Source organism: Lates calcarifer, linkage group LG21 (assembly GCF_001640805.2).
Source record: "Lates calcarifer isolate ASB-BC8 linkage group LG21, TLL_Latcal_v3, whole genome shotgun sequence".
Classification (NCBI taxonomy): domain Eukaryota; kingdom Metazoa; phylum Chordata; class Actinopteri; family Centropomidae; genus Lates; species Lates calcarifer.
In genome coordinates, this window is record NC_066853.1 from 19,712,570 (window position 1) to 19,729,436 (window position 16,867).

Consider the following 16,867-nt stretch of genomic DNA (forward strand, 5'->3'; position numbering starts at 1 on the left):
GTCTGACTTTTAGTGGAACTGATTCTTTTTTCATCTATAGCAAGCATTTGCCTCAACAAGTAGTATAAAATAATTACATTGATGCAAATGGAAACGAGAAAAATAATTTTGACTTTGATGGATTGATCCACAAGAAGTCAATTAAAAACAAATTGAAAAAAACACTTAACAGTTAAACAGTTAAACACTTAACAGATGAACAATTATACAGACACAGAGTTACAATTATATATATATATATATATATACATAGTGATCTACAGATAGGTAGATAGATAGACAGGATCATAACCAGTATGATAAATTTTCTCTTAGTCTTACTTTTGCTCTTACTCTTGCTCTTACTGTTTGGATGTATTCAAAGTGGCCGCCATCCTGCTGGAAGTTTATCGGTTTCTGGTTGAAGAACCACTGGAAAGCCACATCCAGCGATGTGTCATGTGTTGCCTTGCAGCTCAGCACCACGCTCTCCCCCACAGTCACCTCCACTCTGATCGGGCTAAGCTCCACACGCATGGCCTCTGGAAGCACAAAGCTGCTGCACTGTCACCTCAGGCTAACCCAAAGCAGCTGCATTTGACTGTGACATCGCTGCCAGAGCAATCATGAAAACCTAAACCTAACTTAGGGCAAAGACCTCTGTCAGATAGATATCCTTCTCAGCTCTGATCTAGACTGTGTACAGTTCATCTATGAGACAGAGGCCTTTACGCTGTTTAACGTGTCCTTGGAATATGATTCTTGAACTGTGAGAGCACTTGGTTCACGGTTGAGCAAGCACAGTAAATTTCCTGGCACCCGAGCAAAGGTGGGAGGAAAAAATGACATTGGGGACTGTTTACTAGTGGGCGACTTCTGCTAATTTGGCAGAAAATAAAGGCCCCCAGGGCATCACTTACCTTTTACCCACAGTATGGCAGTCATCTCTGCCGAGCCCAACTGATTCTCTGCCCGGCACACATAGTTCCCCTCATCCGCTCGGCTGGAGTTAACAATTCTCAGAGTGTTGTTCCGTAACAACATAATCCTGTGAGAAAGGACACAAAAATCAATACTGGTATGAGAAGCAAATTCACGTACAAACAGTTGCACTACAAGTTCAGGCGTGAGGTTATATGTTTGTGGTTGTGTCGGGTTACAAGAATAGCAATATTCACTGGGGATGAGAATAAAAAAAGCTAAAATGAACTGCTCAGACAGTCTTGAAATAATCATTCACTAGAGATTCCAGTGGAAAATATAAAATAGATAAATAAATTGTGTTTACAGCTAACAAGTTATTATCACTGTATTGAAGGACAAAAAGCGTTCTACAGTAAGTTGTTTGTGTTACAAAAAAGCTCAGAGGACTGAAGGATTTGAAGTCAAGAACAATGTTTCTATTTGTTGTGTAACCTTCAACAAGGAAACATGGAAATAAACCTTTTTTCAGTAAAGATAAATAAACAATTAAAATGTGTTAATGAATCTGATATGCAGATACTAAGTAGCCATATCTTGAACAGGTTTAAAACATGTGCTATTAAAGATACTGATAAAGGTTTCAGTAAAATAAATGTAAAGTACTGCTGTCAAAAACAAAGTCACACAGTATTCCTCTGACTTTCAATATGTGGGTAGAGTGATGCACTATATTTCATCTTGTGCCTTTAAAAGAACACAAGAGACAGCCATTTGTATGATTACAGTGTAATTTAAAATTCATTAAAGGAAAATTTCAGAACATCTGAGGAGAATACTACACAACATGAAATAAAATATATGTTGTGATTCTTTGTTCCTCTGCATCAATATTTCCATAAATCTAAATAAATGGCGCTTTCATCGTGCACAGTGCTCATGAATCCACCTGACAAATTCTAACTGCCGCATTCAATGAATCAGCAGCAAAAATCTGTCAAACCAAGATGTGCACATCACCGAGCTGTCCTCCTGGGAAACACAAGTGTAATAGAGAAAAAAAACATCACCTCGCCTGCATTCATTAGAAGCCCCTTATCCAGCTGAGGGACACTGGCAATATGGTATTAACATTTCTCTCTGACTTGTAAATAACAGCTGGAGAATTAAGATGTAACTGTATCCAACAACAATGGAAGCAGGTGTGTGAGCAGACAGCTATTGAGCAGGAATCATGTACCTGTAAAAGTATAGTATTGTGTATTATGTATGGCCTGCAGAGGTGAGGATGCATATATACAACATTTAAAAAATATATATTATTAGAAAATCAATTTCATCCCAAATCCCAAACAATCAAAATGATTGTCTTTTGATTTAATTCATATAATTTGGCATTTATATTTATCTACGCTAAGCTCTTTTATCATGGGCAAGGTGATTGAAATTGGCAAAGAGAAACTCATGAAGGCGTGACAAAATCTTGCCACACAGAGACAATTCAGAGGCAATCTGCAGCCAGGAGAGATTTTTCAAATTAGTGAGGAAATTCACATCCGACAAGGACACTGAGGCAGAAAGGACAAGATAAGGACTGTTGGATATACAGAATATGCAAATCAATTCAACCTTAGGAAATCTAAAGGAAACATCAGAAGATCACAGCAAATCTATAGCATTTAAAAATATATATCTTTTAATCTGAAGCAAGGTCTCTGAGGTGAAATTAAATTGCCTGCTACAGAATGCTCATTATTTATATAAAATTAGTAACCAATAATACATTTTAAAACATTTAACAATGTTTACATGTAAAATTGCAATATCATGCAGTTACTATATTAAACAAGAAGTCTGTGGGTTTCAGTTGAGTCTGCCACCGATTTTCAAACTAATAGGATTAATACTTTCTATTTAAGAGACAAAAGCCCTGAACATTAGCGGAAATCCATGTTAATTACAAACCTTCATTAAGTCAGCACAGCTGTCAATGCCAGATAAACGTGAAGCTGTTTCGATTCCTCCCCTGTTCTTCCAAGAATAGAACGTCTCCCTGTCCATAAACTCTTTACTTTACTATAGGTATTGGCAAAAAATCCTTGCAGGAGTGACCCTGGCCAAGACCTGAAAAGACATGACTCCTCTTGTTTATTTAGGCTTTTTCAGATAGAAATCACCCGTTCACAAGGTTGATCTCCAGTTGAGCAATGACCCCCCTAAACACACTGCCTTATCCAGCTCATTAATTCACTACAGTACTGTTAAGTTGCAACACACATCCTACAACAGTGTCAAATTCTAATTGGATTTAAGTTTTAGATTTTAAAAGCACTCTGTATTGTAGCTTAAGAGGAATCTGTGAGAAAAGTTACAATTACTGACTGAAGAAATCTTTAGAGAGAAATCATGAAGACAATGAACCACATACATATAAAATGCCAGCACTAATAATAGTGAATGATAAATTACTGAGGGGAGAGATTAACTAACTGCTTTGTCAATAATTTTTGTGAACAATTTTCTGCTCTATTAAGACACAACTTTATCTGAAGTCAGATAAAAATGAGATCAGTGTGTTCGAACAGGTATGAATCTCACCATGGTGTACGCCGACAACACTGAAAAATAGATTTGCAAGGGTTTGACAAATACCTCAAAGGCTTTATCAGATCCAGAAAAGTGAGGGTCATTAATCACCATTTTAGGGCAACACACTCACTAACTTATCCCCATCCATCAGTTCGACTGAAGCCAGCTCTTTTATACAAAATAGACAACCAAAATTACCTCTGTGGACCATTTTTCTTTCAATGGCAAATTAAATATTTTGCAGATCCTCACCATCCCCACAATTACCATGTTAAACTAATTCCTGAATACTTTACTTCTATCCACCTGTTAGAGGCATAGAGATTTGTCGCTGCCTGTTTGAAGGAGCGACACACTGAGGATCTGATTATCAACTGGCTGCCCTTGCTGTGAGGCTGTTGAACAGACTGATCTTGGCTGATAAACAAAGGTCTCGTTCTCTCACTCAAAACTTGGGATGCTCAGCAGTGACTGATAATTTCAGTAGTGTCGCTCAGTTTGATTGATGGACCCTTGCCCTGCTCAGCCCCCTCTAGGTGCTATGGAGAAATGTTTCTCATAAAAGATGATGTATCAAACTGCATGTGAATTCCAAATGCAATTGTACAGTCTAAATTGTCAGCATCTGTGAGAAGGAGGTTGGGTTGAGGATGCGCCTCCAGAGCCTTGCAAGTACCTAAGGTGTTTTATTTTAGCAGTGACACTTAATTTCAGTTACAGTAATGAAACTGTGATGTGTTACAACAAGACATGTATACAATTCCTCAAAGGCCCGTGCCAGAATCATAACACTTGAATATATGCCATGAAACTATGATGAAAAATAATATAAAGCTATTGAGGGAGACAAACTTTTCATGACTTCATACATATTTTACAGAGCAATTAACTCTCTCCCACAGTATTCAACTCTCTAAATGGTGCAGAAGAAAAAATCTGGTGCTATTTATAACTGAGAGCTAGTAAATCTACCACTGTCTTCAACGAAAATGTAAACAATCTTTTCTAAAGATAACAGCACAAATTAATCCTTGCTCAAAATCACAAAATACTGTAAGGGTCTTATTTTGGAGAATGAAACATGTGCACTGCTATTTTGGATTCACAAATACTGATTTGGTTTGAGTTTTACACAGCTCCTTGGTTTTCAGTGCCACAAATTGTAGCAGTACACAGGCTTCAGTGTTACAACAGTATATTGTACAATTCCAGAGATGTGTCAAACAATCAAGATGTGCTGTACCATTTCTACCAATGTATCTATCTCTTTAATACACATAGTTTTATTAGGACATTGCAGACAATTTTGCAAATCAATGCCTAAGAAAGCTTTATGGCAACAATGTACAGTATGTTATATATATACCCGGCTACTTTTGTCCAAACAGACAGTTCCACCTGGATATTTTACCTATAAGTGTTTCTTCAATTTAGATTTTAAATAAAGCACTGTGCCACAACATGCAGTATGTTGCTATGAACTCACCATGTGTTATTATGAACATATGCTGAAAAGGAGAGCCCACTTTGGGTTGGATTAAGGTTTGAACACCTGCGCTACTCAAGTGTCCTTGAGAAGAAAACTGGATCCCTGTCAGCTTTGGGATGCAAACTACTACATAGAGCTAATATCTCAATGTACTGTTAGTACAATACATTCTGACCGACAAAATCAAAACAAGATACCCAGTATGTAAAAAGCTTAAGTACCTCTATTTGAGAGCGAAACATGATGCTTCTAAAGAGCTGCTGTACCTTTTATTTGGCTGTATCCTTCTGTCTCCTCTCTTCCATGTTATCCGTGGTTTGGGCGATGCTCTGGGTTTGCATTCCAGTGATACATCTTTTCCAAGTGTGGCAATGACCCGTACAGGATTGGGGACAAAAACAGGTGCTGACGCTGTGTAAGAGAAACACATAACATTTTAAAGTATATGAAAAATATATGAATAAAAAAAATAATAATGGAGTGGTATCACGGTCAACCCACTAATATCATATATATACATATTCATCCTGTATGTGATTAATTATTAAAGTTATGCATTACAGCCAGAATTAAACCCTAGCTCACTGCTCCAAGTTCACTGTATTTTTTGTCACACAAGCAAACAAAACTAAAATGATACTGTCCTGAATAGTAATGTTAGCAGCTGGTTCCAGCATTGTGTCTATCACAGGCTAACTGTATGGTACTTGCCCAATGGGAAATTAGGATTTTCATGTTGCTCTGTGTCTGTTGAATGTGACATCTGACTGTTAATGATCAATACTTGTCTAGCTTATTTCTGTGCGCTTGTTTTGGAATTTTTCTGCCTCCTAGTGGTAAAAAACAAAAAAACAAAAACAAAAACAAAAAAACCCTGCTTAATGGCGTTTTAATCACTGTGTGGTTTCTAAAAAGTAACAGAACCATAAATGCAATATTCATTCCACCTCTTCAACTATGGCATTTCAAAGTAATTATTTCAAAAATGCTAGAGGGTTTAGTATGACACATCATGACTCAAAACACTGCTTGATCAAAATACTAATTTCTTTCAAAGTAATTACTAGATTTTATTCATGAGGCATTGCAAAGAATGTTTCTATACAAACACTAACTTAAATAAGTTTTTATATACTGTATAATGTACCATACTTTGTCTTAATTCTGTGCTAATTCAGTATTCACTACAATTACATGAATACGCATTGTACTGTGGACCCTAATTACTAAATAACTGTCATCATGTTAATGATGACATGGCTGGATGATTTGTACTGCTTTTAGGAAAATTGTTGTTAACCCGTATTTAACCAGGCTGCCTGAGTGAATAATAAATACATATTATAAACGTTTTTAACAATTATGGCTTGCTCTAGAGAACAAATTAAGCAGTAATGGTCTAAATAAGGCTTCAGGCACTAAAGTTGATGTGGTACTGGTACAGAGTTGTATTACACATCAAGGCCATCTACAGGCTGCAAGGCTTTGTCAGCTGTAATTATTCAAATCCTGAATGATGCTTTGTACGTGACATTATACACAATGACAATTCAATCCCATCTGTAGCTACAGGCTGACCCCTCTCTCTGTAACACTTGTGTCTTTGAGCCTGAGTAGCTGCCTGAGTGGCAGAGGTCCCTCTAGACAGGAAAAAAAGCAGAAAACGGAGCAGTTGCTGTGAGTATTTGTTTTAATCAAAATAAGAGCAGGCCTGCAGCTGGTAGCAGCAGTACCCTTATTGCTTCACCCGCTACCCTCCCAGAAGAGCTGGATCTGGGACAAGATCACAGGCATGAGGGCAGCCGCTGCCCCCATGTAGCCTCCAGTGATCGCTCATCTGCAGGCTGTTATTAGCCATGTAATCTGTCCTGATAGTGTTTGCTTGTGGACCTCTCCACAGAGCACAGGTCACTGGGAAGAGATGCCTGGGGGGTGTAGTTATGAAAACATTCATCACCGGCTTCCAAATATCATCATTGTGACTGTGACTCCAAGAAAGGCAAAAACACCTCCTTGTCAGCTCAGATAAAACTTATTAAAATCCATAACTTCTGATTCTTAGAGACAACACTGTGAATTTAAGTCAACAAAACAGTGGTCATTTGGTTTAGGAAAACCATCAGTTACTTCAAATGGATAAAGAAAAACTTTGTCCATTTGCAGTAAGACTTTCAAAATGCCACAGATTCCCTTCAAAAAGGGCATGCCACACGGACAGTAAATCAAACTGTCCCTCAGGGAAACATGAAAGGGGAATGGGTGTCACCAGATGTGTCCCAGTATAGAAGATGACAAGGAGAAAATAGTGCATCAACACAGAACAGTGAACAGCCATTTGGTATGACTGTTATGTTTTTAGCCTGAAGCCTTAAATGCTGAAGAACACAGTTTCCTTAGCTTTTAATGTCCTTCCATGTATGTTATGTATGTTTTGCTATGTACAAAAAAGATAGAAATACTTGTTTCAAAATAACTGAAATAAACCCATGGCAATTATTGATAATTATAATTTAATATTAATAACAATAATAACACAGACTAATAAATATCTGATGAAAGTTATGTCCAAAGTGAAGGTTTGTTTTCTCTAAGCAATGGGGATTGTGATGTATTCTGTGCTTTGATGACAAACAGCAGAGCGGAGATAAGACCCTAATGGAGTCATTAAACTCCATCAAAGAAACCATTGATGTCTCTCCTCTAGTGTTTGCTCCCATTAGTATAAATCTATACCTACAAGTCATTGCTTTTCATTCTCCTCAGAATAATGTAGAACTGTTCTAGACTCTCCTCAACTTGATGCATGCAGACACCTCATTGAATATAACCATAAGGGTCCTTCTTTTATTCATGCCGTCCACTACCAGGGTTAAGTCAGGGACCATTGATTGGCAATCAGCACATCTCACAGTTCAGCATTCCCCACTTGCATTTCAATCTCCCTTACCTATCATCCGGTACTTTATTCAGATGCCAATACTTGGTCTGCAATTTTATTCTTTGCAGAGTATCAAGAAATACGCCTGGCAGAGCACAAAAGTTACCTCATAAAATCTCTTTCTTTGTCTGCATTGTTTAGTCTAAGTTAAATTATAAACCAAATATGTAAATACCTAAAATCTTCAGTTCTGCACTGGAGTAGATGGCTCCATATTTATTTTCTGCAACACACTGGTACATTCCTGAGTCCGTCTGCTGCACTTTGTGAATGGTGAGATCTCCATTCACTATTTCAAGTCGACCCTGTAACGAGAAAACAAGTATGCAGGAAGCTCATGTCTGAATATAGCTATACTATACATAATGCTGCAATATAGTGGACATGTAGTTTCATAGGAATAATTCAGAGGTGTCATGGTGCAATCAACAAAAGGAGAGGGTACTGTGTAGTGAGGTGAGTACCTGGGATGTCAAGGGCACACCATTACGAAGCCAGCGATAGGTGGGCCTGGGCCTCCCTGTGGCCTTGCACTCCCATTGGAGTTTCTCTCCACTATCCATCTGAGTATCATTAATCATTCTGACCCACTGAGGGAAGGCTTGAAGATAAAAAAAAAAAAAAAAAAGATTTAAGAATAAGTAATATATCCTTGAAACATACACAAGGTACAAGATGAGTTTCCTGTACTTACACAAGAAAGAGCACACATGCACAAATGCACTGTTAACACACAATGTAAGAAGCTGTATTTAAAGTAGTGGATGTAATAATATACCACTTTTTGGAATCCCTTAATGTCACAGTCCTAAAGAATCAAGAATATGTTTTAGGACATACTTCAATATGTTACCTTTTTTGTATACTGCTGTTTTAAGTCACACATTTTGTTTTTGCTTTTTTCCTCAGTTGTTTGATGACACTTAAAATAAAAGTCCTTGAATCCTTGAACATCCCTGACACACTGACATTCACTCCTTCTTAACTTATAAATCACACTACATATCCAGCTGAGAGACATCTTCTTTTGATCCTGTACTGTGGTCTTTAACCCTGAAGAAGTGAAAGAAAATGCATACCTATACTAATGAGATGCTCGCTCACTGGTACAGAAGACAACAAAAGGTAAGGGAAATATTTTAAATGATGTACAAAGCACAAGGCTCATTTCAGAATCAGGATTAAACAATGTTCTAGACCAAAGTGGCCTTTTAAACCAGTTTATTAGTTTATCTCAGACTTGCCCTGTTAGGCACAGTTGTGATTTCAAGGTGTTGACTTGAATTACCTCAAAGAATATGAAGTTATTCCATGACTAAATTAAACCAATTAAAGTTTTAACTTCAGATTAATTCTCTCTATGAGTGGAGATATATATATACTATTCGCACTTGGACTTACTACACCAGTACATCTCTAGTCAAGACCAACAAACACTACCAACTAAACAAACAGTTACTGACAGAAGCTAACCATTCCCAAGTTTGATTAATTCTCTTTCTGACATGATTTCCTATTCTGGAGCCCAGAGTTACACTGATGTCAAAAAGAGGAGAGCAATCCTCTCCTCTCTCCTCTTCTCTCCAAGTGCATATCATGTTCATGTTTTTTATATCATGTTCGTGAACATGTTTTTTTTCTCCTTCCACTGCATGGCTGCCCCATGCCATAGTCAAACTAGGCAACTGTTTTTTTCCTGCATGAAGCATTTTCTTTTTTTTCATAGCCTACTTGCTTGTGTTTCCAAGCTGCATACAGAGTTCCTGTCTAACTGAAACGCTACAAAGAAAATCTGTCACAACTCAAGATCTGAACACTGTATGGGGGGTATATACTTTCTCTTCATCTTGTGGTCTCTTTTTGTCTACTGGGTCTTATATATAGTTATGTTTTTGTACATTTACAAGAATATAAAATATACAAGGACCTTTTGCTGGACCTGGATCATTATGTCAGGCATGTTTAAAGGATGAAATGTTGATCAGTTAGTCAATGACTCAAGCTTTTTTCCCTCTTTTTATCTTCACCTCCTTTCTTTGTATTTCATGCTGAGACATTTATAATTGCATATGTTGACATCAAAACAAAAGAAAATACAAACACTAATTTGTAATGCAATTTCAAATGCACAGACTCAGTGCATTTGAAGCTCTGTCCCACAGAGCTCAGAAGGAATACTGCCTCTAACATCTTGATGTGATTTCTGCTTGTTTGGACAAAGCTTCCACATAGACCTTTGACGTGTTTTGTTTTATCTTTGCTGTGTTTATACTATAACACTATAAAACTGGAAAAATCCTTTCATGGCAGACCTTGCCAGGCCCAAATGACGTACATAGCACAGTGATGTATTTCTTACAGTGTGTACAGAAAAAAGAAACCCTATCACTGAACTGCTTTCCCCACAGTAACATGCCAAGCACGTTCTTTGCTATTCTTTGCATATGGTGCCTTCAGTAGAATGCTTTTTTTGTGTGGTTTGATTGAATGATCATGGTCAGGAAGGTCTCCCTCACAATGAAAGTTCAAACTACCAGCTGACCTGTGTAAATTACATTTAGCGTGAGGCTGCTACAAATTAGGCTCCCTATTCTCCTTGTGATGTCAACAGAATGGAGGTTGCCAAGAAGTGCAGGGCCTTGGAAATGTGTCCTACCAAGGCCGAGGCAGTCTATTATCTTGGTACTGTGCACATGGCACAGACAGAGAGGAATGGGGGACATGCACCCTCATAGATAAGTTTATGATCACAGGCAAAGGCAGTAATTCAACAAGCTTACTAATACCTCACATCGGTTAGAAAACGGTTCTTAACCAAGGTCCATCTTGAAACTGATATGTAATCACTGGACATGCAGGACAAAAATGCACTAAATGCACTGTTTTCATTGTACATAATGAAAACATAAATGCGATCATTTATTGATTTAAGAATAAATTAGTTTTTTAAAATGTAATGAGACTACTCTAATCAGTTAACTGACACATGTTTTTGTAGAGACAAAATAGACAAAATAATTAGAAACAGGTGTGCTCAGCAAATTCCTTGGCTGTATGAACTTACCAGAGATAAAAAAAATATTATGACAAATCTTTGAATAACTCCAGTGTATTAAAATAGCAACTAAGCAGAGAAATATTTCAGAACATTTCTGCCTGGAACAAAACACACCCTACAGATAAAATTATGCTGTTTAAGAGACCCACACTTCTCTCCAATAAAAGAACACTTGTTCTTGAATTATCTGCAATGGGTGTATAATTAGTCTTTGGACTGTTCAGCAAATTCACGAGGGACCAGTGCTGGTCCCTGGCCTTGAATTTGAGAACACTGAAACTAGCAAAGATTACATCACGAAAAATCCTGGGAAACTGTACAGAACGACCAAAGTAGCTTATCAAAAATTGAACGATAGTTTAGACTACTAGAGCTGCTGTACTAGAATTCCTGGAATTAAACACGTCACCACGTGTTTTCTTATACTGTATAATGTATGATGGCTGTACAAAAGTAGAAGATTAAAAATTTACATGAATAAGAACATGCTCTGACTCACTGTAGACCTGCAGATGTCCTTTGAAAGCAGTGCCTCCTCTTGGATTCTCAGCTTTACACTCATAGGTTCCCGAGTCCTCCAGTTGAATGTTGGGAATCTCCAGCACAGCCTGGGACTTCCGGAGCCTTGCTTTCTTGGGGATGTTGCCGTTAATCTTCCTCCACGTGATTGTTGGCACCGGACTGTGAGGAGAGAGGAGTAAAATTATTATATACTCAATAATACAGTCTGAGAGAGTAGGCAGCAGTTTCAGTATAGGGTGTAAGCTGCAATGATGAAATTCACTGCAATTCATTCAGCTTTTTTTCCTTTAAAGTAAGGACATTATTATTAAGGATGATACATTTATATACACTCATTGATTAATCTGTCATCTGTCAATGACCTTTTCATAATTTTTGATCTTCATTGATTTTTTTGTGTATCTTCACCTTGATATAATATCAAAAAGATATCCTTGATAAATTATCTCTAGCCAGTTCCTGGGTTGCCTCCGTGGGAGAACATAAAAAAAATAAAAAATTGAACATTCTACAATAGTTTTTAGTTTTTACTATTCTTACTTACACTGTGTTACCTTTTAAATGTTAAATTCATGCTTAAAGCTCCATCAGTTTATTGATTAATCAAGTTTTGACTGTGACAAAAATCAGTCATGTGAATCATTAACCTTCTGACCACTCATGATATGTTTACTGTACCAAATGACCTCCACATTACACCCCAGATTTCAGAGGGACAGGGACAATATTCTAATCAGGTTATTATGACAGACAGAGATGTTTATGATTAGTGTACGAGCAATGTCATCTATCTTTGTTTATTCATGGACTGCCCTATAGATCCTTATGATAGATGACTTGCACATGCAGAGAGAATGTCTTACAATGCGCTCAGTATCAGTAGTGCTCCCTTGTATGACATCTAGAATAGACAGGTCTCTGAAAGATGGAAATGTGACACCATACAAACCTCCAGTGAACCCATCAATCATTTAGCCAAGATGGAAATGTTACATCCCTGAGCTTTTTTATCTGCTCTACATTCACAAGGACATAGAAGTGCTCTTGGCTGCAATGGACTCAAATTAGAATTCAGAGCATGTTTTATATCAAACAAAGTATTTTTTTCCATTTTGGACAGGAGCTTTGCGTCATACTTCTAATAGTTTAAACATTTTTCTTTTACTTTGTATTTTTGAATAGCTAAGTCATTATCTAGCAGCATACAATTGGGTTTCCTCACGTCACTGAGAATGTGAAGTAACATACTGAATGATAGTCAGTAGTTTCAAACTAATTTCAGTCACTGGAACCACAAATTTCTGTACATGAATGTAGAGACAAAGTTCTGTCACTATGTGTTGAGTCAAAGTTGTAATTGATAGTTTAGTTTTACCTTTGATCTCTGTGTAAAATGCAAATTAGTATGCCTGTTTCTCAATATAATATATGTGATGATTAATAATGACACGTTCATAGACAGTCACACTATTTGCACTTTTCTCTGATATTTATATAACATTCATTCCAGCTAATCCCTGACAAAGAAAGGAAAGGAAATACAATTTGACCTATTTTACAGTAATTAGTCAAAACATATTAACATATAACAGGTAAAGAATGTAGAAAAATATGATTAATCATAGTCATAAATCATTTTTATAAGTCATTGTCATCACAAGTATCTTTCCACGTACAGACAGCTATTTATTATAATAGTGTGTTAGATCAACTAAATACTGCTCCATACAGTATGGGTACCAGGGGCAAAATCTGGAGCCGGAGGTCAAATGTCTGCAGTCTAATGTCCAGTCATTTGTTAGTACATGGCATTTTCATTTCAATGCCCCTGTAGGGTGTAAGGAAAACATACTATAGCAAGTTGTTATGAAGCACTTCCTTGAATGTTATTGATGGAGAATTTTGCAAGAAACCTTTGCTCCAACTAAATTCTTAACTAGCCAGAGAACAGAGCAAATCTATAGAGACCTTCAGAGGCTGGAACATGAGGGTGATCTTCCTGAGTCTATGGCAGTATTTCTTTTTGGAGGCTGAATAATGAGCACCAGGCCTGTATGTGTTCACAGGACTGGGGGTGGGCAGGCGGGAATAGGTTCACTCAGTTTAGAATCGAGAAACTCTGCCTGTCAGTGTCTTCTGTATGAAACTGCTGGCATAGACTCCTGAACTATGAATCTCTGGTCATTCTGGTCGATTTTCTCAAAGCGTACAAACTGAGTATTTTATACCCTCACATCATGAATGTGTTGCGCACAGGAGTTTATATAAGGTGTTACAGTTTTCAATTTAAGAACGTGCCCATAGGCGAGCTCTGTAGATTACATCTTAATTAGCATTCCACACAATTGCTGTGCCCTCATCTGGATGGGTTCCATAATAAAGGTTCAGAATTAAATCTAATGCCAAAATTTACTGGAGAATTGGTTTGCTTCAGATCATTAAGATATAAATATTATCCCACCATTTAGTTCATATGCTAATCTCTCGATATCTTGGTCCCTTTGGGCAATTCTACAATATTTATAAGAGAGAATCTATGAGAAACATAAAGCCACATTTTACCTCTATGATGTGAGCAAAACAAGTGTCTTTCAAAGACATGAACCACAACAGTAAAAAATGTGTTGTCATTAAGAGGCACTTTCTGTTTCTGCTCACAATGTGGTCCTTGTGGTCCTGTGTAGCTCAATGAGTAAAGTAACTGCAAGGGTTTCAAGAGTTTGATTCTCTCTGGGGTCACTGAAACTAAAAGTATATTCACTACTCTAGGGCAATTTAGATGAAAGCATCCACCACATGTAACATATTATATTTTAAGTGGAAATGAGTGGGAAAATGTGTAACCCATCAAATGTACAAGGCTTTTTGAACTGCAGTGAACTTCATACTCCAATATCCCTTAAAATGAATGCAGCTAACAGCACAGCATTTTCTAGAGCTTCTTATAAATCAGACTATGAAGCCAGTGTTCAAAATTGAATTTGCACTGTTTGAAAATTTGCAAGTATTATAGTATATAGTATCATCAATAGATGGCTATAGATAATCACATCAACTATTCTGATAATCCTTTATTTAAAAATACTGAATGAATGACAACTGCTTTGCATCAACTGGCAATAATGAAGCAGAACCAAAAAGTGCCTGTGCACCAAAATTTTAAACAACTAGCAAGGGCTAAGGCTGTGATGGAAGTAAACATGAATCTTGCAACGTTTTGATTCAGATTCCCATCCAGAAAACATTGACTGTGAGCTGGATGCCAGACAAACCAGGAAACTAGTGATTCAGATGATGACAGTGAGCAGTGCCATATTTTGTCCTGAACTGTGCACTAATTGCTCATAAAGTAACTTTGGCCTGTTTCTACTGACAGCTCTCATGTAAGGCATGAAAATGCCTGATGAACCTTTTCAGGCCTACAATAGTTAAGTTTGAATATGAATTCTGTTCACATAACAGATGTGATAAGTGCTTTAGAAATGTGCTAATAATGAACCAAAGCTGTACTTGGTTTTATTTATCTTTTTATTTATGTTAAGTAACTTGAAACACTAGAAGCACAGCGGTGTGCCACAATGGTAAGTAGTTGTCATTCTACAGAGAAACATACACTCGAGCTACAAAATCAGAATTGATAATTCTGTAGACATTACTAAGATAACATTACAAGGTGAGCACAATGCAAAACTCTTTCAAGCTAAGGACGACTGTGTTTTTGTTGATTTCTCTTACATTCTCATTGCCTCATTGTTCTCTTTGCCCTTGACTTTGGCCTTCAAAGTATTGTCATTGGCAAATATCACAACAGACAATCACATCAAGGAGCCTTGGCATTCACACACTAAGAGGTTTTCTGCCCTGTCTTAGCTAGTGGTGCCATCATACATATTGATCAACAGGAGAACAAAACCCATTTTAACTTCATTTTCAGTGCTATATAAAGACTGGCATTTCTTAATAGAGTACGCTGATAAATCATGCATCTCTGTGTACAAGGGTAAGACACCAGGATCACTGTCTGACTGAAAGCCATCATGTGCAAATTACTTCACTGAGGGAATCACAGGACAAGGACTCAAGCTGTTTGGCTGTTTTACAACATCTAAGAACTCCTGCTTAGCTTCACAGGAAAACTTAAGGGGTGTGAGATTAGAATGCAGTGTCTATATATTTAGGAAATGACTAACCATAATGTGGATAATTAATTGAAATGAAGGTAAACAATTATGAGGTCCTTAGTCATCTGTAGATTAGCGACTGTTTGCACTTAAGATAGAAGTCAGCAATGAATAATTCATGCTGAATAATTGTAAACAAAATGGAGTAGGGGTGATAAAAGATTGTGTAGTAGGATTAAATTATTTCTTGCAATTCTAAACACCACTTCAAGTTGGCTTTGGAAAGAACAGATTGAAAATGTTTTGCATTCATTTTTGATTTTAGTGTTCAGATTTTACAAATAATAGTAGCTATATTTTTGGTGTAGCCTACCCAAAGTTTATCCAAAATCCATTTCAAAAATATTTTCAAATGAAAGGGCAATAGCCTTATAAACCATGAACCCAGCAGTGCTAACTTTAGTAACTGTGGTAGAGTGCACTGCTTTGGATGTCTCTATGGACAAAAGTGTTTTCCTTCCTGGCAGACAACTATTACCAATTTCATTTTTTCATAGACATAACCTTGGCTTTCTACATTCATAACAGACCCTGAAAGCACCCAGGAAACACAGATACATTAGGGCTCTCAATTATGAGAACACATGGGTCCCTAGGGCTGAATTCCCTATTCAGTCTTCCCCCCATGCACTAACATGCCATCTAACAGCCGAGCTACAATGCTGCACTTCTCCACACTCACTTAACATCCTGCCTGAAGACAAGATATGCCTGGTGCCCATTCAGGTAATGGAATAATGTAATTTAAAGAAGGGAGAAAAAGGAGTATTATCTAAAGGATCTCTCAGCAACAGAGCAGTGATAGGCTGTAGTTTATTGTTCCTGGTGATTAATATTATACTGCTGTAATAAACAGTGAGTTGTATTTGTGCAATATGTCCTTGTTTACTTACTTCCCCAGAGCAAAGCACTCCAGCCTCACAGTGACTCCTTTGGCAGCCAGAACAGATGTAGGGAAATGCACTTCAATTTTAGGCTCATATTCACCCATGACACCTAGAAAAGGTTAAGAAAGAAGAATTGTAGACATTAGAATCAAGCAGGTTGAAACAGCCACTTACCCTCCCATTTCCCATCATCCTCATCTTTTCTTGCAGTATGCTACAGAGAGACTGCATAAAGTCATTTAAAAATAATAGGGATGTCCACCTCCTATTGCCCTGGTACCAGTTTTATCAGTATGTAAGCAG

The 16,867-nt window shown here is 37.3% G+C and overlaps 1 protein-coding gene across 1 annotated transcript in view; it reads right to left on the reverse strand.

Moving 5' to 3' along the window:
- The window catches only part of cntn5 (contactin 5), a 93,433-nt gene that overhangs the window by 14,866 nt on the left and 61,700 nt on the right, over nucleotides 1-16,867 (reverse strand). Inside the window, exons 9-15 of the mRNA XM_018665597.2 lie at nucleotides 16,571-16,673; nucleotides 11,474-11,655; nucleotides 8,381-8,517; nucleotides 8,092-8,221; nucleotides 5,245-5,389; nucleotides 900-1,027; nucleotides 334-521 (exon numbers count right to left, since the gene is read on the reverse strand). Of these exons, the coding sequence (XP_018521113.1) occupies nucleotides 334-521; nucleotides 900-1,027; nucleotides 5,245-5,389; nucleotides 8,092-8,221; nucleotides 8,381-8,517; nucleotides 11,474-11,655; nucleotides 16,571-16,673 (1,013 nt within the window). The remainder of the gene's footprint in view (nucleotides 1-333; nucleotides 522-899; nucleotides 1,028-5,244; nucleotides 5,390-8,091; nucleotides 8,222-8,380; nucleotides 8,518-11,473; nucleotides 11,656-16,570; nucleotides 16,674-16,867) is intronic.